This window comes from Micrasema longulum, unplaced genomic scaffold (genome assembly GCF_059751315.1).
Source record: "Micrasema longulum isolate JH-2025_06_02 unplaced genomic scaffold, ASM5975131v1 h1tg001700l, whole genome shotgun sequence".
NCBI classification, from domain to species: Eukaryota; Metazoa; Arthropoda; class Insecta; order Trichoptera; family Brachycentridae; genus Micrasema; species Micrasema longulum.
The window spans coordinates 49753-77065 of NW_028278878.1; the positions used below are offsets into that span (position 1 = coordinate 49753).

Here is a 27313-nt window from a genome sequence, read left to right on the forward strand (position 1 = left end):
TGCAGTGCTCTATGCACCACTAAGTGCAGAAAGGGAGATGATGATGTTACTTACAACCTTTTTTCCCACTTACAGTACACTTAAGGTTTTTCAATAACAGGTTTTTAAAAGTTATGTGTAAATAGTCTGTAAATAATACATTTAGGAGACTAGAAAGTTTCATTATAAAATTTGATTTTTTGAACAAAAAGTATAATTTATGCGTACAAAGTATAAGCATGGATCATCGAAATGTATTTGCCTATTTGTTCAATAATATTTTGGAAACAACCGATTGGATTTAAATCGATAATCGAAACCAATGATTCGCATCACTACACAGTCTTTTTCACTCCACAGAAGTCAAAAGCTTTATGAAATATGACAGTCTGTTCCTCTATCGAAAGTTCCTCATTTTTTAGTCCGTTTGAAATTAAATGGAATTCTTTTTATGAAAAATTGTGTTCGACGTCGCGTTGGAAGCTTTACTTGGGTTTTTTGGAGGGAAATTCGCTTTTCTAGAAATGTAATATTGCACTGGAATGAACCAGTTAAATTGATTGATGTGTTATTTTAATGAACTTTCATTATTTAAAGTATTTTCGTGGCATGACAATATAATTTTCGCATCCTACCATAACAATCATATAACAGTTTAATTTGATGCCGGTAAGCTAAGGGATAGTGATATAAAACTACAAGTCCGAAAGTTCGAAAGATGTTTAAACCTTCTTTAGAGATGTGTTGACACTTTTTACTGCTTTTTCATTTTATTATTTTATATAGTTGCCTGCAAGGCTGGCATCACGTCCTCATTTGCTCACAATTCAAATAAGTAACAATTGTATTTATGAATTCTCTTAAATTCAATATTTATAATTTCAATCAGTAATGTATTTGCATTTACTTTTACCTTGTTACATATATTTTTGAATTTAAAAAATAAGGAAGTTTACTAAATGGTACATGTCTTTTATTTATTTTATTATTATTATTAGCAACTTGTAAAGTGCCATTTGCGTAATGTAATAAATAACTCAAAAGCGCTTTACAAACTAATTCGTGAATTTGTGAACCGAGGCCCGAAGGACCGATCAACTAGGGTCCGTAAGGCCGACGAACCGAGGTCCGGAGGCGACTTCAAAACGATGGACTTCAAAAATATTAATACCATCAAAACTCCTTACTGCTCAGTAGTTCGATCCCATCTAGAATTTTCTAATTTGGTGTCCATTCTATAGTACTCATATTGACCATATCGAGTCTGTCCAACGCCGTTTTCTAATAAAAGTGGCATGGTTGTTTGGATTGCAAAGGGGATATTATTCCTATTTTAAAAAGAGCAATCTCTTAATCCGTCTCCATTGGATAAACGTTAAACTGAGTTGGACCTTATATGCATTAAAAAATACTTGGTGCATTAAGTGATGTCCCATCTCCATTGCAATCAATTTCTTTTCACGTTCCCGACCATGTCACCAGATGTCAACATCTGCTATTTATTAAATCTTCTATGAGCAACTTATGTTTTTATGCCCCGATGTCCAGAATCGGAAGATTATTCAATTTGCCACATAACTTTGAATTCTTTGAGATAGATCTTCCGGTTTTTTGTACATCTCTTCGCCACTAAAAAAGTGTGAGATGAAGATGACTTGGCATAGTTTAGCTCGAAGTCTTTTATGTGTATCGTGTTTTTTAATATATTTTATACCATTATTTTATTAGCCTTCTTTGTCTTTGCTACATAGTTTTATGCTCTTTTAGTTCAGTTTCCCGAATACACGTTTCTTTATATAACTGCTGTAATTGGCTTAGGCCGTATATATAATAAATAAATAAACGTCTGGACATTTGCCACCTTAACATGTGAAAACTAAAATAAATCATTCATTTACCTTTGGGTATCGATCCTGAGACTAAATACACTGTAGGGTACTAGCTAAACAAGCTGAAAATCTTTTAATAGGCGGGATCCATTTAAGTTTTATATTTTTACGAAAACAAATTCCGTCAGATGGCACTGAAAACCGTAACATAATATTTAAATAACTGGAATGTAATTAATTTCCGTTTGCCGCCGCGAGATGTCTCTCGCCCGTGTCTAGCCGCCGGAAACACCTCTGCTGGGTGAATTATGAATTGCGTATAATTTATTCACCACCTCGTATTATCATACCACATCTGCAGTATTCTGTTCGGTAAATAATGAGATGGCGAAATGGAGACAGGTATAAAAAGGTGTAAAGTATTACCTGTGACGTTTACTGATTACATGATCCATGTTTACTCCAGACCCTTCACCTGAGTCAGCTGATTTTTGGATGTTGTCAGCGTGCAATGTATACACAGTCGGACAAAGAAACAACGATTTTTACGTAACTTACGAGTGTACAAAAATATTTGATTAAAAAATATGACATTTCATTTATTATATTATTCATTTTAATTTTAGTTATCTTTATATATATAATTCCTCTGTACGTGTAATGTCACTGAACTCCTCTTAAACGGCTTAACCGATTTACGTGCGGTTTTCAGAGAGATGTAGATCTTTGCGCTGTGCGTGTTCGTAGGTATTAAAATCTTCAATCTAATATTTTTTTTTAAAAGTAAGGAGCATAAATGTTTTATTCATCGATCTACCAGAGTTGCATTAGAAGAAAATGTATTTACAAAAAAATGGAAAGATGTTGTTTTTTTGTGAATAAAAAAGTTTGTTTTTTACTGTTTACAAACAACATTTGTTTTTTGTGGATCTCAATCAGATTTTTTCTTTAAATTATTTATAATTTCTACCCATTTATTTATTTTGACTGGATTTTTGGTAATACTAAAATAACACTAAATTCAATACATTTTTACAAATCGTATTTTCACATAAGGACAGCCCTGTGTTGGTGAGAAGACCGGAGTTTGACGTTTGCAAAAAGAATACCAAATTTGAAAAAAATATATTTTATGTTTTGGAATTCAACCATAAACAAGTATCTAGGTTTAATATTTGAATATTAACCATTTTTAGTTTTGGAATTTAATCACTAACAATTACCTAGGTACCTATTTATGAATAAAAGGTATTTTTCCAAGATTGATAATAGCAGGTGATCCAACGTTCTGGCAGGACAACGTCTGTCGGGTCCGCTAGTTTAATATATACGCCCAGGGGTGGTATTCTGAATCTTCACTCCTAGAGAGTGATTCATTTTGGGGATTTTATTTTCTGCGTGCGTTTAAACTTTCCATCATTTCTGGTCACACTGATAATTAAACGTCAAATAAATATGAACTCGTGAAATCAAACGTAATGGTTTTCATTCAGAACATTATTGCGACCATGCGTTACCTAAAACACTTAATTTGGTTCAGTTCAAACCGTATTCTTTCTTTTCAGTTTTCTAAAAAGGTTTATATAAAAACATTCCATCGACATGCATATATAATATAATTACTTTTACTTAGTACTGCAACCGTTAAAAAATATTTTGATATTTAACACACTAGTAAATAAAATTTTAAAATTTAAATTTGTTTCAACAGAGGGAAAATTTTTTTGAGAAGGGAATATGGACGTCTAGGCTTATGATCTGTCATTGGCTGGTTGAAGTGGCCACTTTACACACGCTGAATTAACCACCTGGTAAAAGAAGAAGTATAAAAATTGGATTTTTTTTTTCAGGCGTTGCCTAGTAGGTCATTTGGTTCAGCCGGATGAATCTCACCCACGTGATAAAGGTTTCAGCTCTTTAACTTCACAAAAGTCAACAGATGGAAGAGTTAAGGAAATGTAAATGTTCAAACATGGGCAGAATGGTGAATGTTACACAGTGTGTAAAGTGGCCACTTAAATCAGCCAGTGACAGGTCATAAGCCCTGTAAATGCCTCGATGTCCATATTCCCATCTCAAAAATGTTTTTCCTCTCTGTTGAAATACATTCAAATACGAATAACTCCTAAGGGAGGAAATACAGCCAGTCTGCAAGCATTTGGACATACTCAAACATTGTTGAAATTTTTTTTTTATTTTTTTAATTATATAGATTTTGAAAATGTATATATTGTAATTTAATGCACTAGTGGATTTGACGATACTGATGAAATATGGGTGTTTAAACATGAGCAAAATGGTGAAGGTTTCAAATAATTACTTGAATCGGCCAATGACAGGACATGAGCCCTGTAAATGCCTAGCCTTTTGTACGACCTTCTCATAGGCGTTTTCTTTCTGTATTGTAGGCAATACATAGAGCCTATAAACTTAAATAGGTTTCTTCTACAATCTTTGAAGTTTAACAAATGCTTGCAGACTGACTGGATTTCCTCTCTAGGGAGTTATTTAAATCTAAATTATTTGCATCAGACAGGGACAACATTTTTAAGAAGGAAATATGGAAAATAGGTATAGCCGGATGAATCTCACCCACATGATAAAGTTTTCAGCTCTTTTACTTCGCAAAAGTCAACAGATAGAAGAGTTGAGGAAATGTGTATGTTCCACTGTGTGTAAAGTGGCCACTCAAACCATCCAATGACAGGTCATGAGCCCTGTAAATGCCTAGACTTTCATATTCCTTTTTTATGTGGTTTCAAAAATTTTCTTCTTTTTTTTTGTTTTCACTCCTTGAAGCAATGTCAATGTATCACATATATTTGGATTCGTCTCAAAAAATGCTTTTACGCTTTACAGAGAAAATCTCAATTAAAATCACAAAGAAAAAAGTTAATACATGACACTGTTTGAAAATCTCCGCGTTTAAATAAGTATCCGTGAGGGCGTGTCATAAAGCCATTAACTGGTTTAATCTTAAAATTAGAATTAAACGTAGTTATGCAAAAAGCGGCCAGCCATATAAAAGTGAAACTGAGATAAAAACATTTTCGTGAAAAGAGTAAATAATCGAATCTACACAATAGTTGGAATGTTTTTTACTTTTACAAATGATAAATAATGCTTGCATTCGTTTTCTTATAATACAAAAAATAATTTTAATAATGTAAATGACAAGATATAATGATTTTCAAAGTCTAGCTGGACACACAACCTAAGATTTGCATTTTGCAAAAAACAGTCAGCCCCAGTAGAACTCTGATGTGCTATATGTGATTATTGCTGATCATATTATTTTATGTTTATCTAATATTGAATGAAACCTCATACAAACTCAGAATGTATAAGGCGATGTTCATTTTCATGACATTTTGACATCATGGAATTTTCAGAAGGTGATTATTAGAGTTTTTTTTTAAGAACGCGGCCTGGCTGTTTTAAGCAGGGTATAAGATTGACCTTCCTTAACTTGATACCACCAAAATCTTTTTTTATTTATTTTTTATTGTGAATTGGCGGCTTTCTGCATAACTACGTTGAATTATGCCTGATTTATAGCATATGAGAGATTTTTTCTTGTATGTATATCATTATGTATATTTAATTCAAAATCAGTTTCTTTTGTTAAATTTTTTTATCAGAGTACCAAGTAAAAATAATCTGCAGAATTCGGTGTAATATAAATTCGAGGGTTTTTAAATAAAATCGAAAATTATAAATAACCTATTTATTTTATTTTTATTATTTTTCAGGATGATCATCGAGCTTTCAGAAGACAACTGGAAGATAAAAGACCAGTTGTGGAAAACAATCTCCTAAGTGGAAGGCAGTACATAGCCAACGAACCTCCCCTATCAGACACAAGTGACAGCGAAGGTAACGTTTTGCACCTTTTCATTGTATTTACTTACTGTTTATTTATGTATATGGATGTACAATTATTTATTGACGCTTCTTTATGCAGTTCTGCTTGTGAAATGCGAACAAAATTCTGGACGAGAGTATTTTTGACTCGATTACAATTCTCACATAAAAACCTTGAACCAGAGAGTCGAGTAAAGATATTGCGGTTTATATAATTTGTATTTGAAGCACTAACTTTATGGTTATTCATTTTTATAAAACAACTTTGTTTTTGTCCACTTATTTTTAAAGTTTTTCTGCCGATCTTTGAAACGTTAAAACCGGTTGGTAGAAAAAAAAAAATAGTGGTTAAAAACTGTTTTATATTGTTTTATATTTATTCATTAAATTGTTTTATATTTATTATAATATATTAGTTTATTTATTTTAATATATCAGACATATTTGACACTCTATAAAATAGGTACAGAAGAGAACTAATAAACTTGATTCAGAATAACAGAGAATAGACGTTTTGTCTTTTTTTTGCACTTTATTTTTCATAAAATCAAATGCAATTCAACACTCCTACTTTCATTCATTCATCCTTCGCCCCTCCTTATCACTTATTTAGTTTCTATTTATTTTATTTTAATGAATATCAAGAACTTTGTTTCAATTACTTATCATTTTATTTTGTTAATGATTTAAAGCCTCGCTTTATCTAATTATATTTTTAAAATTAAGTGAATGCATGTAATTGGATGGCAGGTCCTACTATTTAATAGTTTATAATTTTTTTAATTAAAAAAACTGTCGGCTTTATGGTGTAGTGCTTAGCGTATTTACCCACCATGTCAGAGGTGTAAGTTTCGATTTTCAAGATGGTTGACATGAAATATTTATTTAAAAAGGTGTTCTTACTCTAGAATATTTCATAGTCTCTGGACGCGCCTGAAACGTAAAAGTGATCATCTTACTTTCATGATCACAATGATCAAGATACGCTGTGATTTGTATACCAGTGCAGTGCCCTATGCACCATTTTTTCTGAAAGGGCATCATAATGATGATAATTTTTCTCAAATATTCTCTAAAAATATAAACGAAAAGCTTAACATTTTTAGCAGCTCGACTGTTTTTCATTTTACATGCTTTTATGATTTATACTTGTTTTTCGTAAAACGTTAAATATAAATTAATATTTTACTTTAAGCGTTGACGAAGGAACAGTCATATTTTGAAACCGGTCGGCCTGCATATAAAATATATTTAGTGGTTTCACATAAAGTAAATATTTGTTGTATTGTTAGTTCGTTCATAGCCTATTAATAACTAACATAAACTTTTAATAACGTATCATTTTATATCACAATTTATCAAAACAATGCCTCTGGCTGTCTCTTGACATGTCGGTAAAGCTGGGTCCCGATTACAATGGGAAGTTAACAAATTTATCTTCGACTGTCTATAAAGAAAAACCGATATTTGTATACGAAAATAAGTATATTTGCATGAACATTTAAAGTATCTTCGTATGTAAATGTATGCATATTCTGCTCCTCTTACAGAAAACTTAAATTTACTTTGTAGATAAAATTGAAGATAAGCTTCGATTGAAAAAAGCAGAAATGTTAAGTATACCAATGAAGATTTCGCTCGTAATCGCTCCCCAGAGAATATATACTTTTATTTAAACATTAAAATAAATCAGATATATAAAAAAATTATAAGAAATGCAATATAACGAAAAATACTTTTTTGCACAGTTAGAAATCCTAAATATTTGAGACGAAAATATACGAGTAAATATTAAATCAACAATGTTTGATTATGTCCAAATGTTTTCAGACTGGCTGGATTTCCTCCCTAGGGAGTTGTACATATTTAAATTTATTTCAACAGAGAGGGAAAACATTTTTGAGAAGGGAATATGGAAGTCTAGGCATTTACAGGGTTTATGACCTGTCATTGGCTGGTTTAAGTGGCCACTTTACACACTGTATAATATTCACCATTCTGTCCATATTCCCTTCTCAAAAATGTTTTCCCTCTCTGTTGAAATAAATTGAAATATGAACAACTCCCTAGAGAGGAAATCCAGCCAGTCTGCAAACATTTGGACATTATCAAACATTGTTGAATTACTACCTGGTAAAAGAAGAAGTATAAAAATTGGAAAATTGTTTTCAGGCGTTGCCTAGTAGGTGATTCGGTTCTGCCGGATGAATCTCACCCACGCGATAAAGGTTTCAGCTCTTTTACTTCACAAAAGTCAACAAATGGAATAATTGAGGAAATGTGGATGTTCAAACATGGGCAGAATGGTGAATGTTACACAGTGTGTAAAGTGGCCACTCAAACCAGCCAATGACAGGTCATAAGCCCTGTAAATGCCTAGACTTCCATATTCCCTTCTCAAAAATGTTTTCCTTCTTTATTGAAATAAATTTAAAATATCAAATCATTTAAAGGGACTATGATTTATCGGTGGCTGATTTCAGTGATCGAACACACCGTTTCTATCATTTTTTTAAACTTTGTAGTAAGTTCAGCCCTGTGTATATGTATTCAATAATATTCAAATGTATTTATAATATTATAATCTGAATAATGTTTACTTTAGTAATACGAGTAGCCTAAAAACTACTTTAAAATGTATCCGTAAATACAGTAGAAGTTTAACAATGATATTTCAAATTATTACAGTTTTTACGCATCGTATTTCGTTATTTGCTCGTCTTGTTTATTTTTCCCAAATCAATCAAGTACCTGACAGTTTTATTAATTTTCCAGTATTTGTTTTCTTTAAAAATCAATATGTCGCCTGTGCGTCGGAAAATATGTCGTAGTCATCGAAAAGTTCCTTCATCCCTTAAGCGATCTACCCCTAATCTAGTTAGGCAGTGCGATGTTTAGATTGACGACGTCTAGAGTTGGTAATCTTTGAGTCCCGAGAGAGCACGGTTCACCACTACCCTAATTGCTTACAAACTATTGTCTTCGACCAACACAAGAAGATGGATTATACAAAACTATTTACTTAATTTTGTTAATTGTCCTTAAGTTCCCTTCACAATACAACGTCGAGTTCCCTCAGAATGATTTTTAGAACTCTAATTAATTAGACTGTCATTAATTCTTAGTTAATTAGATAAATAAATAGCACTATAATAAAAAAGTTGCAGGATTATCTCTTAACTTTAAATATTGGAAAATAAAATATATAAGATTTAGTAAAACCACAGTGGGACAGCCTAAACAAAACCTTCAATTAAAAATATGCTCTGAAGTACTTGAATCAGTACACCATATAAAATATTTGGGAATAATTATTGATAAATATTTTTAATGGACAGAACACACACAAAAAATTAGAAAACTTTCCCATATCTTTAAATCAATACGTAACATCTTATCCCTAATCAAACTCAAATAACTATATGTAGTTTTATTTAACTCAATTATAACTTATGGCATAATAAGATGGGGAGGCACTAATACGTCGATATTAAAACCACTCGAACCTGCTCAAAAATCGACAGTTAAAATAATTTTGGAAAAGACCTTTAGCTACCCCAGCGTCAAGTTATTTGAGGAGTTTGAGATCTTAGATATAAGGCAATTATATATTTTTAGAATAATAATGTTTGTGAAAGCAAATTATTCCATCAAATCCCAAAAGGAACACTCCCACACTACCAGAAGTCAAACTAGAGGATGGGTCATGGGGTCTACCCACTGAATAGATATATTTAATATATCTGTGGATCTACCACAAACTCTGAATTCGAGCAAAGAAAATGCAGGTTTCTGGGCCCCAAAATATTCAATATGATACCTAAACATTGCAAAACCATGACCCGGATTCAATGTAATAAATTTGTAAAAAATTGTTTACTGGGTTTAAGCCATATTTTTTTTGGATGTTAACCTGAAAGTAAACCATCGAGTAAAAAACATTCGTCTAGGCTTATGTTCTATTCCACTAAAATAACTGTATTCTTTATATGTCTGGACACAGACCTTTCTGAAGTATTGTGAGAAATTGGTGAAAAAATACAGTTACAAAAAAATATTCCAATGACACATACATAATATCTTTTGTCTCTTTAAATGACCATTCTACTCTGATCGAGCACTATTCAAAACATCAGTTTTCATGTTTATGTGCCCTTATTCACCCCTAAAATACTTAAGCTAGCACGATAATAAAGCTAATCGTGTAGTGCTTAATTACTTTTTTTTATTGCTAGGTACCTACTGTATTTCTGTATAAGTTTATTTAGAAAATTTATAAATCAATAAAATAACTACGGTTGTTTAAAACGCCGTTTTACAATCATAGCTTTCGCAAAATCAGAATCAAATTAAATTTCCATTTGTCGCTAAATTCAATTTGGTCAGGATTATTTACGGTCTGAGTTAGTAGTTTGTCCATATCGTTCCCGTTCCGTAATATAATTATACATTTCCCGCGTTACGTAATAATACCGTCAATTAAAAAACCTACGGGTAGTATTAAAGAGGACCTACTCGGTCCGCGTAGTTCAATTTAAGAGCTTTGCGGTTAAATCCGCCATCTTGCGGTAGTTGGGGAGTAATTCATTAGCCGAGTTCCGTTTAGCAGCTGCGACACTACTGACATCTATATTCTATATCCGAGGCTGGGATAACTTGGTAGAACTATTGATATAGCGCCGCAGGGGTGGCCGATGACTTTGCATATAGGTAATTTAGGGTATGTGTGGCCTAAGACAAGACAGACGGTCCGGTGCTGTAAAGCTCATGCACTTTACCGATTAGGCTTAGCGCGGCTTTAAAGAAAATCTTTTAAAAAAAGGTTTCAGAAAACACGTTTTTTTATTCATTATTTTCTTAAAAATTACCCTGTAAATCAATAAATGGTGGAACTCATGTGGATTTTTTTAATGTATTCCGTTTTTAATTAGTTTGTTGGATCTAAGAATATAAAACATTTCATTTACATCATATTATTATTATTGTTTCATTGTTATTTATAGGTTTTTTTATGGATATATAAATGTATTTGTTTACATAATTTGGTTATAATATATTCCACGCGGCAAATCTTGTGCCAAGGAACACATTAAACTAGTTTTAAATTTTGAAGCCAGGAGATACTTCTTACACTGTCTTTGCCTTTTACTTTTTCCTCACAGAGCATCTACAAATTATACATGATCCAAATGGGGGAACCAAATGACCCCTGCGCCTGCTTGTATATAGATAGCGTCACGAGAGTGAAATGTTGGAAAGTCCAGAGTGAGTATTAGTAGTAAGTATCGCGTACACATTTTTGACTCAATCGTGTATTTTATTCATCTTCGTTAAGTCGCTAAATACTAATGTCTATAACGTGAAATCAATCGTTGTATTATTTATGATATATATTTTTTATATATTAAACGATTTAAAAATTAAAAACAAATAAAGGAAAATATTTATTTTTATTGTTTTCAAGATTAAAAAATAATATGGAGTAAATATCTCTAAATATTATACTCGAATCATCCATTAAAATTAATCTATGGAGAATTTGGTTCCCCCTTTTCGACCCGGCTAGGTAAACCTTTTCTTGTAATATGATAAGGACTGTTTCGTGCTCCCCTCCCCGCATAACATGTCTACATTACTCTTGTTTTCTTAACTTAATTGTATTTACTATTATTTTACACATTTGAATTGCTTCAATCTTCTTTGTGGTAGCTTGAATGAGGAGTCCGGCTTTCGACGCCGTAATGTATTGAAAAGTAAAATAGCGTCGCACAATTTGCACACCCGGATTGGAAGAAATCGTTGAAGTCTCTATTTTTAGAAGATTACGCATTTTCAAAAAGCAATTTTAGCCGTCCATGTTCTATTTTTAATATCTTGAGATTAATCCCACTGTTCATTGAGCCATTGAGCCACTTTCTACAAATTGTATTTTTTCTTTTTCATGTTTTCCCATTCTTTAGGGGTATATTTTGCACGTTTCTTAGTTTTTCCGTTTAAAATGATGACGCTATTATAAAACTATTTATTCAGTAATTTAATGACAGAAGCCTTTTTTAATTGCCGTACTAAAGCACACCCCTGGCAATGTTTCTATTCTGTAAATAGAGTTCTTGGCATAACTGCATTTAATTGATACTGTTCTCATTTTTGCCCCTAAAATCCCGGAAAATCTCCTGTAATTAAAACTCTACTTCTCAAAAACGATGCAATAGTCAGAAACGTAGATTGTTGAGATTTTTTCAAAATAATATTGGTACTTTTAATTTCAATCGCAAATTAGTTGATGTCACCATAACGTATATTGTAAAAATAACTAAAAATTTAGAATTTGAATTATATGTTTTCTATGAGCTGCAGATTTTTTTTTTCAAAAACCGTAAGACTGATCACCTTACATTCACAAAACAGATTATTTAAATACGCTGCATTTAGTTTGCTAATGCAGCATAGAATGATGAACTTCAGCCCTATGGGAAATTGGGAACAATAAATGTTTTCTTGCGCGCGGTAAAAATTGAGCATTAAATTGTATGGCAGTTTCTTAAAAATGTACGAAAAAATAATAAAAAATATTTTTATAAAAACAGACGACGACGAATAACTAATGATTAGAGAGTTATGAAAGATATACGATTTGCTTGCCGTCAATGGACCAACAGACAAACTGATCTAGAATAAGCGGAAGAGAGCCTCTGACGTCACACGCGGAGTTATTTAAAAAAAAACAAAACTTGACAAAATCATAGCGCTGATAATACGATTTATAAATATTGAAAAAAAAAATGTCCTAGTTCAATATTCCATAAACAAATAAACAAAAAATATAAATAAATCACAGAACTTCCCCATTCTAAATTACTCGTATTATACAAAACTTTCGTTTATTTCATATCCTGCGGTGCCAAACTGTTTTAAGGACATAAAAACTATACAATTTTGATGCAATTATTTGGATTGTATGTACGTTAAATAACCTGTTGTTATTTTATGGGGGAATTTTATTTTTGTGTTAATAAAATATGAAAATTTACCATGCACTTTTATTACGTCACGTAACGTGATTTGACAATGAAAGCACCATACATTTCTGATTTATGATAGGTAGGAGTTTGGAAGGGATGCTAGTCCATAGCAGTAGGGATTGTCTTTATTTCGAAATTACATAAACAAAAAAATCATTAAAAAAACTGTTTTTTTTATTTTTCATTGGGATGTTTTTTTAGTTAATTATGAAGAATATTCCTCTAAAGCTTGACAGTCTGGCCCTCAAACATTGTGCATATCAGGAAAGTTTTTGATTAAGGTAGCAGGTACTAGGTATATACATACATAGATAAAATTTGTGCTTACTACTAACACAGAAATTCAAATTAAGTGCTTTGAAATAAAGTAAAAACCAATTTTATGACATAATTTCAGCATAAAAGAGTTATATATTATAGTTTAATATTATAATGCCATCGTGTCAACCGATTTAAGTGCTATATTTGTTATAAAGCCGCCACAATACATGGAAAACAAAACCGAATATGTTTGTTAGAATTGGTTCCACATATATTGAAGATCTCTAATATTACAAATATGAAAAAATGTATATAATTTTTCAAAAAATAAAAATAAATTTTTTGTCTGTGACGTCTGTGAGAACACAACGGTGCATATGATTCTTAAATTGGGTTTACAAACCTGCAAAACTGAGTATTTTTCATGTTTTTTGCTCTCGATGAGTTTTTTATATTTTTTCCGAATATAACAGGAATCCTAAAATTACTGAATCAATGAGCCTACAGAATATGAGCATCATGTGAGTATGTATTCTGCTTTTATTGGGTCTGCCACACACTCGACGAGTGGCATGGGAAGTAGCGAGGAAAGGAGGCAGAGACGTAGTGTGGCAACATTACTCGTCATGCTCCTCGTCGTGCCCACCGCTCCCTATTTTGTCGGTTTTTTGAGCGCGAGTCAAAGGACCGGCAATATAAGCGCGAGTGGATGGCCACATAATCGCGTGGTCGCAGTGCGCATCAAACGCTCACACAAGACGCACGCGTCATTGTTAAATGATTTATATGTCTTCATATAGCATCGATATAATTAGCTATACTAAAAATGCATATCGCGCACGCTGTCACAGCTTCATCGTCCATTGTATAGAAAGACAAATGACAAGTGCGGAGCGTCGCGATTAATTGCGCGAGTAGAGCAGTGTGTGGGCAGAGAGGGCAACATCGGGCGAGAGGGCGGCAGCGCGAGGAGCATAAGGATGAGCAGCGCAAGGAGCATAGTGGGGCGGGACTATAAGATATTTGGATGTTATAATTACCCGCTTTATTGGAAACCCGTTTGTTGTATTTCAGTATTCAATTTAGCACTTTAGAGATTCGCACTAATAGGTTAGTATTCCACATTTATTTTCAGTTCTGGATTAAGTTTTTTTCTGTTTTTTTTTCATTTAGTTGAAATGTTTTGGTCCAATGAATATATGGCTGCGTTAATTGTTTTTTTTTATTTATTATATTTTTGACTTTGCATTTTACAATAGGTACACATAAGTTACAAATACAATTAACGCAAAAAAACCCACATAAGCATGATCCGTGTGTGGGTATACATTTTATTTTAACTTTTAATAAAGTTTACTGGAAGAATAAAATTGATATAAAAAAATACTTGGTAATATTAAAACACAATTTTTCTGTCAATAAAAATGAGAAAAAATAATAAAATGGATGCTATTCATTGAAACAATTTGGCATTTATATCTGCTTTTTATCCCTAATTTCAACAAAAATTTCAATCGAAACAATTTATAATAATTCATATCCATCATATTGTCCTTGTGAAATGCATTGAACAGTTTTGGAGCTATGAAAAATGAGTGTTTTTGCGCGAGTCTGGATTTACAATAAGGGATTTCAAGTAAACTCTTTAATCTTTGACTAGATCTATTAAAAATTTTTGAAATAAATATTGGCGGATAAAAACATATTTTAGGCACTGCTGGTAATAGATTTCCCGTAGCTTCAAAAGTTCAGCTTCCTTTTTATAATTGGTTGGAAGGTATTTAAATGTTCTACGGTATGCTTTTATTTCGTGGACTCGTTTTTATTTTCCGTACACATTTTTTACCACTCGTGATTTGTGATTTACAAATTTAAAATAACGATTCGAGCACTTTAAATGTTTAAATAACAACACTGACCCGGTGTAAAATCTAATTTAAATTTAATTAAAAAACACTGCCGCAGTTACACTTTACCCGTTTGCTTATGTATATAATGTTTATTATATTTCCACCAGAACTGGTCCAAAACACAATATAGAGTCTGAAATAATGGCGTAAATAAATTGCTGCAAATTAAGCGCTGAATACTTTACCCCTATTAATTTCTCGCTCATAAACAGGGATGCAACCTTTTTTAACCAAGTTCGAGTAATTTCGACAATTTATTCATCTATTTCACCGCACTGAATAAAGGTGTACGTACATAAAATTCGCCACCCTTTCAAATTACCTCTATATGACCAACCTTTACACCTTAATCCATAAAACAATAGCCTTTCTGTGTTATTTTGACGCCACTTTGATTTAAAAAGTAAGAATTTTCACTTTCTTCGACATTATATTTAACTATACGGACCTTGTTTAATAAGTCGCCAAATTAACCATCGACTCGCGAGGTACACGGTTTCGTAAATCAACATTTAGCTGACCGTATATGAGGTCAATCTGTACCTTCTCTGGATGAAATGTAATTCTGCCAGTAACGTTGTCTTTTTGCTTATGAAAACGCCCTTGAAGTAGACGTATCTTGTTTATCAGCTAAGGGTTCGCGGGTTGAGAATCACCGGGATTCTGTTTACACTTGGCGGATGAAATTTATGTCTGCACACTGGACTTGGACAAAGGGAGAAACATGTGGTGTCAAGATATGCTTTAGCGCTTCTTTTACAGTAACAGTTGATAAAACTACCCTGCAAGTTAATACGTAAGTATTAATTGCTTGGTGAGTATTATGCAACTCATTACTGGAAGACAATCAAGAATAATCTCACGAAGCTGGCTAGGTACACGAGCTGTTCCATGGATGGAAGCGGCTGCTTGAAGCTTAGACAAACATCCGTGGGATAACTGTTTTGGAGTGCTGGGTGATCTCCCAGTACCGGGAATGTTCTAAAATGCATGGAAGCCGTCTGGGAGCTGAGGAGATGAACTCCAGACTTAAAAGCAAATATCTTGTACCGTGAATGTTCCAAATAAGGCAGCGGTATGGGAGCTGAGATAAATAACTATGTCTTCGCAAAGTGCATGTTTGTCCTAATCAGTGCATGTGCTTATTAAAATGCATGTCGTGTTGGTTTAATACAACTATGGTGAAGGTGTGTAGTGGGTTTTTCATGTTGGTTTAATTGGTGTCCTGACAAAGAGACGGGAACGTTTCGAAACCGATAGAAATCGAAAAGTCGGTAAGTGGTTATATGAAAATATTGAATAACGTTTAATAAAATGTTTGACCACAAAGTAAATGCTTTTGATATATATGAATTTATTGAGTATTATTTTTTTTAATTTATTAGTAAAGTTATTTAATTTACAATCAAATTAATTCAGATCGTGATTTTCGTAAATGATTTGGAAGTAAGTTTTAAAAATATATACTACAACACCCAGACCAATTGAGAAAAAATCTTTCTTGGATTTTTTCTCGCAACTGGCGGGAATCGAACCTGCGACGCAAATTTCACAGTTAGCTGTCTTACCAACTGTGCCACGGCACCTGTTTGAGTAATAGTATTGATTTAAGATAATTTATACACAAATACATTTATTTCACTTTTTATATATCTTTAGCTTTTTTATTTTTATTATCTATTGAATATGTTTTGTAAGTTGAATTATAAAAATAAAACTTTTATTTATAAGGTTGGTTTGAAGAAATCCTAATTTGGCAATAAGCCCGCCAATGTTCAATTAATATTATGTACAAAAGTTAAATAAATAAATAAAAAAGATTTTTTTCAAGATATTTAAAAATCGGTAGAATTACCATCGAATTCGGTAGATCGGTAGATTGCTACCAAAATCGGTAGATTGTTACAAAAATCGGTAGGTCTACCGAAAAATCGGTAGAGTTGGCAACGCTTGTAATTCCTAGTTTTTAAGCAATACAACTAATATTACACATCTAACGGTTCCATTAATTAACAAAAATATGCTATCGAAATACTGCCGTCATAATAAAGGACATTTCTACATAAAACAAAAAACGGAGAAAATAAATATTTTGCAACTCGGAAATTGAAAAAATTCGCTGTGTGAAAAACACTACAAAAATTTAATATATTATTATGCGAAAGTATGTATTATGGTTTGCCCTAACGGAATATATATATTAATTTCAACAATTTTTACGTTATATATTAAAAATTATCGTTTTCATTTTATTTTTAGTAAAAAAATACAAGAAAATATGTTATACTGCAAAGAAAGGACGTTTCTGGCCAGAAACGCCTTTTTTATTTAGCAATTAAGTAATGTCTTTATTTTATAGTGTTAATATGCCAACAGATTCTACTCAACTAAATAAAATAGACGTTACTGGCCATTTACTGCTTTTTAAACTAATAACGCCGACCTAATAATTAAATAACTTCGAAATTACCAGCAGATCTTAAATTTAATTGAATACGAGTAGGTACATTCATTTCAGATGTTTTGGAAAACGGAATAGCAGAAAAAAATAAGTATTTTGATCGGATATAAGTCAGAACAGCCATGTTTATTTAGTAATGTTCAAGACTTTTTGCAGTAAGTCTAATTTATTAGTGAAAATAATAGGGTTATGGTTATTTTAGGAAGATAATTCAAGTACCAGTAGATGCGTATTTTTTTATTTATTTCGAATATGTATTTAACTAATATTCGAAAAAAATGTTAGATGCGTCCTTCTTTTTTTATGACGGCAGAATAGTGACAGAGCAGTTCAACTTTCTCTCGTATGTATTTTGTATCATTTTATGGTTCAAATTAGAACAAGGACGCTTTTAAAATACTCCATAGTTTTGTGTAACAACCTACGACAGTTGTTTTCGCTACTGCAGCGGAAGACATTGGTTGTTTTGTAGCTGACAACTAAATACGGGTCGGAAACAGGAGAAAACAATTTGTATTCATTACTCGGGTACCTTGTACCCCTGTGTTAATGTCTACAGACAATGCAGACATTGCAGACGAACATCCTTGAACCCAGCGCCATTTTACATTTTTTCATTTTATTTTGTTACGCTATTCAACAAAAATACACATTACAACACAGATGAAAAACTTTTAAGAGACCGGAATATAAATGCCTAGGCATCCACAGGGCTTATGACCTGTAATTGGCTTGTTTAAGTGGCAACTTTACACATTGTGTAACTTTAAAAAAAAAAAAAAATAATAATAATTCAAAATAAATGCATACTGCAAATAAATCATGTCTTCGTAATATTAGCATATGTTAATTTGGTTTTATTTTTCTTTTCTCTTCTTTTCTTTTCATGCCATGCCATATTTATATGCTGTACACTTTTTAATAATTAAAAAAGGAATGGCCCACGCTCACTCTTCTTTGTGTCTTTGTGGGCATTTTTTCCAATTTATGTTATAGCTTAATTTTAAGATGTATTTTTCTAAAGTGTATTTTTGTAATTGTATTTATATGTAAATAATATATGTATTAAAAATAAACAAATAATCTTTTTTTTTTTTTTCAAGTTTACCATTCTGCCTATATGAACCTTTTATATAAGTACCTTTTGTATAAGTCCCAAATGTCTAACCCACGTTTGAATTCAAATTACGATCAACTTCTAACTCTTTTCATTTCGATTCTCTGATAAAACGCCGCGTTGTTTCGATATAAAATTTCTGTATAAAATATTAAACTATAAAGTAGACACTAACTTCCTAAATAAAATACAAATAAATGCGGGATAGAGAACACTCAGACATCGGGAAATATTTAAACTGCCTTTTGTTTTCAAGTAATGCTACATACCACACACCTATGGCCCGCATGTATCGGAAATATAATATATACTGCCGAAACAATAAAATTGTCATTTTTCTTGATACTCTCTCAGCTTTTGCGAATTATCTCTTAGGAATAAATATTATTTAATAAGTACACACGTACAACTTATTTTTTATTGCATTGTATCCTGTATAAAAAAATGTATGTAAAAAAAATTGTATTACATTCATATAAACAAATATATTTTGTGTAATTCTATAATTGAAGATATATAGTCATGTAAAATTGGATCGACGAATACTTTCAAATTTTATGTTTTCTAGTATGTATCTCTGTTGAATTACCTAATAAAATAAAATGAAACATCTTTATTCCTTAGATTCTTCCATCTGTTTATAAATCCACCTAGTTCAAGAAGAAGAAATTTAAAAATTAAAAACTATTTTTAGGCGTTGCCTAGTATGTAGGTGAAATAATTCAATCATATGAATCTCACCTGCAACAATAAGGGTTTAAGCTCTTTAACTTCACAAACGTCAACAGATGGAAGAATCGAAGGAATATTAATGTTCAAATATTGGCAGAATGGTAGAATGATATGGGCAGAATGGAATGTTACACAGTGTGCAAAGTGGACACTTAAACCAGTCGATTACAGGTCATAAGCCCTGTGGATGTCTAGACTTCTATATTACCTTGTCCAAAAAGTTCTTCATCTCTGTTTTAGTATGTTAATATTAACAGCTCCCTAGAGATTTGAATCCAGTCCTTATCTACAAAAACATGGACGAACTCAAATCATTGTTGAAAGATGCATACTTAAAAAATGTTCAGATTGTAGATGTTCATTGATAAAATTCTACATGCATTATTATGAACGTGGAATTTTATCAACAATCAATATTAAATTCATAAATTTCACATGAATACGTAATTTTTACGCAAATACTCGAATTAATTTAAATTTAATTTATTTATGAAAAACGTGTTGATTTATTTATTAAAATAAATGGATGTCATGTCAAAAGTCGGAATAATCGGCGTGCGTGCATAAGAAGATGTATGAATATGGAGGACGCGAGGTCTGTATGCAAATACAGAGTGATGTGGCGTTCTATCCTCTCTGCCAACCCCTACGGGAAGCGGCGTGATGGGTTGTGTGTTCGTTTTTGTTTACATTCGTTTATGATTCGAAAGTAAAAATCACACTCCCATTTAAAAAGAAGGCGCAGTTACAGAAATAAACTGTATTTCAGGCTTAAAGGCTGTAAGGCGTAAACTACAAATGCCTGCGGAGAGCCTTACCCACGCTTGCATACTTTCAAGGCATTAGGTTCTCGGTGTCTTGGACGTCCCTTGCTGACTGTTTGTCGGCAACTTGTGTCAGAACTACGGGATGTGAATCTGACTATTTGTGGATACCATATGCTCCAACTAGTGCCACGATTGATTTCAGGATCTTTAATCACTCACAACCATCAATAAAAGTCAGTTTTCCCTTTGCACAGTGTAACAGTATCAGTATATTTTCCTTTTAACCTGTGACAATGTTCCCACGTGACCCGTATTGGGATGTTTTATCTCTACATTTAAAATTCCACCCCTTGCGGTTTTGAGTCATCAACAAAGCCCCATCTACCCTTATCTGCTCTCGGCCACCCCGTAGTACAGGGCAGGCTGTGTATGTTTTGTATAAACTATATGGAAAACGGAAATATGTTATAGAGATATTTTGCGCTTCAAAGAAATATTTAACCTGTACCGCATAACCTTTTTAGCGTGATTTTTGTATTTATATAAACAGTTTATGGTAGAATTTCGCATTAAGATATTTTATTTATATTATTTGTGGTTTGGTTAAGTCTCAGGTTTACACAAAAATAAGTGTAATGATATTATTGAAGAGTTGGATAATCGACATTTAGTTCATACCGAATCTCTGACAGCACGCATCGTGTTAAAAGTTGCTTCAGCAATTCCAAGGCGCGTTTCAAGCTCTTTGTGCATGCTACCATCCTCAGTTATGTGAACCAGTGGCGTCTTTGATACCAAATTTCTAGTGAAGCTCAGATTTTCAGGATAAGTATAATATGCGTAAATGTTTAGTAGGTACCTACAGTAAATAACGCAGTACGGACCATGTTTGTAGGCATCTTTGAACATTTTTATATTGGTTGGTAGTTTTTTATCTTCATAATGTGTAGATATAATTCGAATTAAAATACATATTAGGTACTGGTGAATATCAATGATTTTTTTAGTGAGGCTCAGCCTCACTTGCTTCATATGCTCCTTCGTCCCTGATGCGAACTTCCAAGTATTTAAAGCTGTCAACTTTCCTGATCCTCTCTCCAATCTTACAGAGGGGCTGATATTACTCAAGACAGGATTTGTTACCCATAATCTTTCTGGTAAATGATTTTTTTCTCCTTACTACTTCTAACTAGCGTTCTGAGATTGCGGCGATGGACATGGCTTGGACTCTTGCCTCAGATGCCTTAGGAGAGCCCTAACTCAAATTGTCACTTCTTCACACCTGCGGGCTCCCGCCGTCCTAGAAAGCTGTCCATGACGATCATTTGGATTTTTCTGGTTTAACTAAGGAAAGCGAGATTAACCTGGAAAAAGCGAGAATTCTGGCTGCCGATAGGGTCTCCTGGAGGCGTCTTATACGTTCACATGCTTCTCTTAGAAGCTGATGTGGAAAAGAACAGTAATTTAAATTAAAGTTAATTTGTCCGATAGGTTAACCACCTATCGAACAAATTTAAAAAAATAATTAAAAAGTACTTAAAACATCAACTTTAATCACTTTTCAACTGTTTAATGTATACATTTAAGATTGTAGACGTAATATACTCTAACAAAACTTTATTTCGCTAACGTTTTTACTAGATACGGAACATTCTGTGACTTACGTTAATCGATAAGTATACTTCCAATCTATTTAGATTATACATCCTTTAGCTCAATAATATTTCTCCCTTGCACAATATAATAAGTAAAAAAAACTAGCACAATTGATAATATTATAGTTTTTAAAGTAAAAACGACAAGAAAATAACACATCATTACGAAAGTTTTAATTTAGTAGACAGATTGTAGACTTGATGTATCTTTATAATTGTAATATTGAATGTCCGCAGTCGGCGATTGAGAACGTACACTACATTTTATCTTATAACCTTTAATAATAATATTGCGCAATTATGCATTAGCATTATCTTGTATGTTAAAATCATATAATTATGTAGAAAGTAATGCTGATATTGATATCTTTAACGATACATGTAATAATTATAGGAGAACTGTAACGCAATTTATAAAACTAAATGGTCCCTTATTTTAGTTAGGTATATAATTTGTAATAATCTATTAGTATAATTTATTGTTATAACTTTCATAATATTAATAGAATGCAATTACAAATTATTATTAAGAAAATAAAACTTTGTTATTGTAAATAATTTTTATTGTTTTACGAGAAAACTACAGAAACTGCAGTAGTGTTCTTATAAAATAATAAAAATTGTGTAACATTAGTAGCAAAGTTTTATTTTCACAATAATAATTTATTATGAAGTGTTACGAAGTGAATGCCGATTCAATCAACATAATTAAATTACGCTTATCCATTTATTTAGTTTTTTTTTTTTTTTTACTTATTTATGTATGTTGTGCTCGCATATAATTGATGAATAATATATAAACATAACAAATTGTGATTATTATACCAATCTCGTGTGTATTGTTTATTGTTTGGGAACCATAATATAAAAAATAATACCTACACGTAAATGCTAAAAGTACGGTCAGGATTACAAAACATTTAAACGTGATACTAAAATTATGTTAACTTTTCTTTTTCATGAGGCTTTTCATTTTAGAACAGAGTATATTTTTAAAATAAATAATAAATCTTTTTTGTAACACGTCATCAGTGTTCATACGATTGTTTTTCCTTTTGCGTGGGTAATTGGAAACTTTAAAAATATGTGTTTAATATTTTACATTTATTTTTTTAAAATAAAGACCATTAATATATATATATTTTTAAACACAGCATATTCTACAAAGTTTTCGAACCAAAAACACTAACACATGAAACATTAAAATCCCTAGCACAAATTACACAAATTTCAAACAGTAAATCTTTTTGATTATTTGTGAAAAAAAATAGTGTCTGTAAACTGCATATCTCTTAAGAAATAGACAGTTTATCAAGAATATATATCCTATGCAGTTACTTCGTCATCGTTATTCTGTGTACATGAAATGTGACTATTTATTTAATAAATAATCAGAAAGTGATATTTCGTATTTACAATAATTTAATTTACACTGTTTTTTATGTCTGCTGTTATTAATATGTTGTTTTAATTATTTTAAAATGTTGTGTTGAATCTGTAATTATGTTTTTCCAACCTTTGAAGCTTGCATTTACTACCCCACTTGGTTTAAAATAAAATTATTATTTCGTATATGCATTGTACATATTTGCTTTTCAAAAATATGATACTATAAAAATAAATATCGTTACTTCTAAACCGAGGGCATTCTTCTGTTGTCTATAGAAATATTCATCTCTCTGTCATTATTGCTTCAAGAATACCTAATATAATAATGCAAGTATCAGCAATATGCAACTGAAACAGTAGCCAAGTTCAGTAGCTAAGTTCTCTTCTGCGAAGAACAAGTTTGACAGACTTTTGACTGCATAACTTTAGGGAAATAGAAATCTCTCGAAATTCTTCCAACTATAAACTTTGCGACAAGATCACTCTTATAACTTCTGGATTAAAATAATACGATCAACAATGTATAATTTAAAACAGAGTACTCAGAATCCGAGATGTAACAATATCTCAACATTGAATACCCACGCATAATCCCGCAATTTCCAATTATATTTCGTCTCAATATAATTAAATATTGTAGTTCTGTCTCAACGACTTAGTCTGTAGTCTGACAAAAAGTAAGGAAATCATACGATTTTGCCACTATAAAACGCCGGTCTTTAAAAACAAATAATACCTTTTATTTTCAAATGTATTTTTTATTCAAACACAGCTTTTCAAAAATGTTTTATTTCTCAAGTTATCAAACTAAAATATAAATACTTTTCGATCAGAAAATTACAGCTGTTAAAATTTATTCTAAACTTGGTATTCATAACGTATTTTTTTTATAGATTTGAAGATGATGAATTGAACAGGAAAGTTATTAAAGAAATAACGGGAAATCGGATACAAAAAATGTTTCCTTACCCGCTTCTTCATCATTTTTTTGCCATTAAGATTTTATCGCAATAATGACATCTATCGTCAATATATAGAAACATCATGAAAAATTGATTTTCGATTAATTACATAGATGTCGCTAAACAATAACTTGTGATGCTAAAAAAAAAAGTTTTTTAAACTTTTGTTCGTCAAAGGACTTTAATGATTTTCTTATTTGTGTTTAAACAATAATCGTAGTTTAAGTTTATCAATGTAAAACTAAATATCAAACTTTACTGAATATTACAACTAACTTTTTTCATTCATAGAAGCGAACTTTTATTATTTAACAAACTGTCTAATATTGTAAATATTTCTTTTTAAAAGTACCTATCTCTTATAATATTACGTACCTACCGGTTTTAAATTTTTTATTATATTTCTATAACTTGCATTTCTTTTTGAAAAATCTCACTTATAAAGCATATATTATAGTTTCTTATGTTTTTTTTTACTGTATTTCTAAATACTATAGGTACTTTCCTATAATTCTTTTTCTCAAATAGTGTGTTGTTTATGGACCTCTTTATTTTATTTCATTTAAATTTCAAAGCCTAATGGGCGTTAAAATTAATTAAAATGAAAGTATGCGCTAAATCAACCTTGGCAAATAAATGTTTGTCGCAAGAGGCAAAATTAACCGTTCACAACGGAGTCCTGGTCCCGACCCTGATTTATGGGAGCTAGGTATGGACTTGGAAAAACAGGGATAAAAGTAGACTGAATGCTGTTGAAATGCGATCTCTCAGGCGAATGTGTCGTAAAACTATGTACGATAGATGCACAAATGTTGAGATCCGTACATTATGTAGGGCTGAGATAAGCATTATCGACAAAATCAAGAAGAGCGTGTTGAGCGAATGGACAGCGAAAGAACGGCCAAAAATATTTACGATGCGAATGTTGATGGATGCAGAAATAGAGGTAGACCGAGAAAGACATAGCATGACCAAATCCAACAAATGCTTGAAGATAGACATGTTAAAAGTGGGAATAATCGGCGGGCGTGCACGAGAAAATGTATCAATGTAGAGGAAGCGAGATCTGTATGCAAAGATAGATTGATATGGCGTTCTATCCTCTCCTCCTGCCCTTACGGGGAAACGGCGTGATAGTTTTTTTGTTTGTTTAAACCATTTTTCTAATACATGAAACGATTGATTCGTGATCATTAGTCGTACCTCAAAATATGTAATGGTAGGGCTTGTAGTGTTCAAAATCTACGCTAAGATCGTAGATAAACAATCACTTCTTTTAATTAAATTAACATTGCCTTAATTAGTTTTAATCAAACTTAATCCGTAGATTGAACCCTATTGAGATTGGGTTAATTGGTTTATTTTCTAGTTATTTCTAATCTGTTACATAATATATACACGACCAACATGTTTGTCCGCTTGTCAACCTTTAGTTAATCTTATCTAAATTACTTTTATTTGATCTCAAACTAATTTGTTTTCAAATTTAACCAAAGCTCCGTGCTGATTCATAAATTGATTTAAATGCTAGTGGATTATCATTGAAAATGGATAAATGAACGCTTTTTATAGCGCGTGTCCTATCAGCACGTTGATTTTGTATTCTGTGCAACTACTGTGGTGAAGGTATAAGTGGGATTTGCATGTTAGCGTAATTCGTGTCCTGACGATGAAACGGGATCATGTCAAAACCTATAGGCATTAAAAAGTCGAAAAATAGTTCTACCGGCTTCGAGACGTACCCGTCTCTTCGTCAGGACTCCAACTAAACCAACGTGCAAAACCCAATATGCACCTTCATTGCAGTTGTTGCACAATAATATAAAACCAACACGCCATGCATTTCAATAAGCACGTGCACTGATTAGAACAAGCGTGCACTGATTAGGTTTTGAAAATATTTTATGTTGAGGGAGAAATAGTTGAAAAAAGAGGGAGAAGAAGTGAAGAAGAATGGAAGAACGTATCAGTACATGTTTGTCCTAATCAATTGCTTTTTAAAATGCATGTCGTCTTCGTTTATTTTTGTGCAACAACTATGAGGAAGGTGCATACCGACAAAAATGTTTTTAATTTGCATACAAATATACACATTTTCGCACGTAAATATAGATTTTACTGTTTACCGTTTCGATGTGTATCGATGAAGATGGCGTTTATAATCGCGGACCGAGTTGATGTATTCATTATTTCCTTTTTAGGTTGATTTTAAATTAATCTCCAGTGTCGGCCTCGTGGTGTAATGGTCAGTGTATTTGTATACCATGCAAGAGGTCTCGCGTTCGATTCTCGACATTGTTGATATGAAATATTATTTCAAAGAGTGTTTTTACACTAGAATATTTCATAGTCCCTGGACTGGCACCTGAAGCGTAAGACTGATTAATCTTACCTTCAAGTAACAAAAATGATCAAGATTCGCTGCGAGTGGTGTACCAATGCAGTGCCCTATGCACCATTAGGTGCGGAAAGGGAATGATGATGATGATGTAATTTTTCAAGTGACGGTAAGTCAGCATTTTTTGCAAAAGTCATTTCATTTCTGTTTAAATACGCAAATCCCGCGAATACTTGCACATACGTATTCAATTCACATTGGTAAAATTTATTATTTAATTATAAAAAAGTATCCTTTTCAATGGTTTTTACTCCATTAGGAACGATCAAGAAGGACGCTTAAACTTATATCTTTTTGTATGAAAAGCTTTGAAACAGTATTTTGGGCTTATTCGCTTCGTCTTTTGAAACCGCCATGCATATTACAATCTAAAAAATACGTTTTAATGGCACGCATACGGTTGGCGACCATTTTTCATAGACTTTATGGATGATGTTTTTACGGGGTAAAATAAAATTCTGTGGGCTTTTAAGGAAAAATGCTATGCAAGGTTCCCGCTAAAGTATTTTCTTATTCTAAGAAAATATTTTAACCAAAAATATTTGTCCGCGGTCTTTTCTCAAAAATAGTTTATGAAATCTTTTTATTTAATATAAGCGTAATAAATATTTAATATAAGCGTAATAAATAAATAATAATTTCTTTTTTTTAATTTAAAAGGCATCGACTGCTTGTATTTTGGGTTCGTTCGCATTTTTATATTCTCTGTCAAAGTACGCATTTTTTATAGTCTTCCTTTATCTGTACTTAATGGTGCATAGGGCATTATTTCACCAATCCCAGCGTACTGGGGTTAAATCACAAAAAAAGTAACTTTAATAATTTTAATGAGCACTTTTCTTTTTGTGGAGATGAATAGTGTTTTTGACAGTACATGGCATGGTTATATAATATGTATAATGTATTTTTTGTTGTTTTTTATACAAGCTATATATTTTTTTTATTGCAATATAAGTTCTAATATAGG

The 27313-nt window shown here is 31.9% G+C and overlaps 1 protein-coding gene across 1 annotated transcript in view; it reads left to right on the top strand.

Annotated features, from left to right (window-relative positions):
• LOC148274284 (dystrophin-like) overlaps positions 1 to 27313 on the top strand; it is a 144578-nt gene that overhangs the window by 39697 nt on the left and 77568 nt on the right. Inside the window, exon 4 of the mRNA XM_088237347.1 lies at positions 5561 to 5684. Within this exon, the coding sequence (XP_088093473.1) occupies positions 5561 to 5684 (124 nt within the window). The remainder of the gene's footprint in view (positions 1 to 5560; positions 5685 to 27313) is intronic.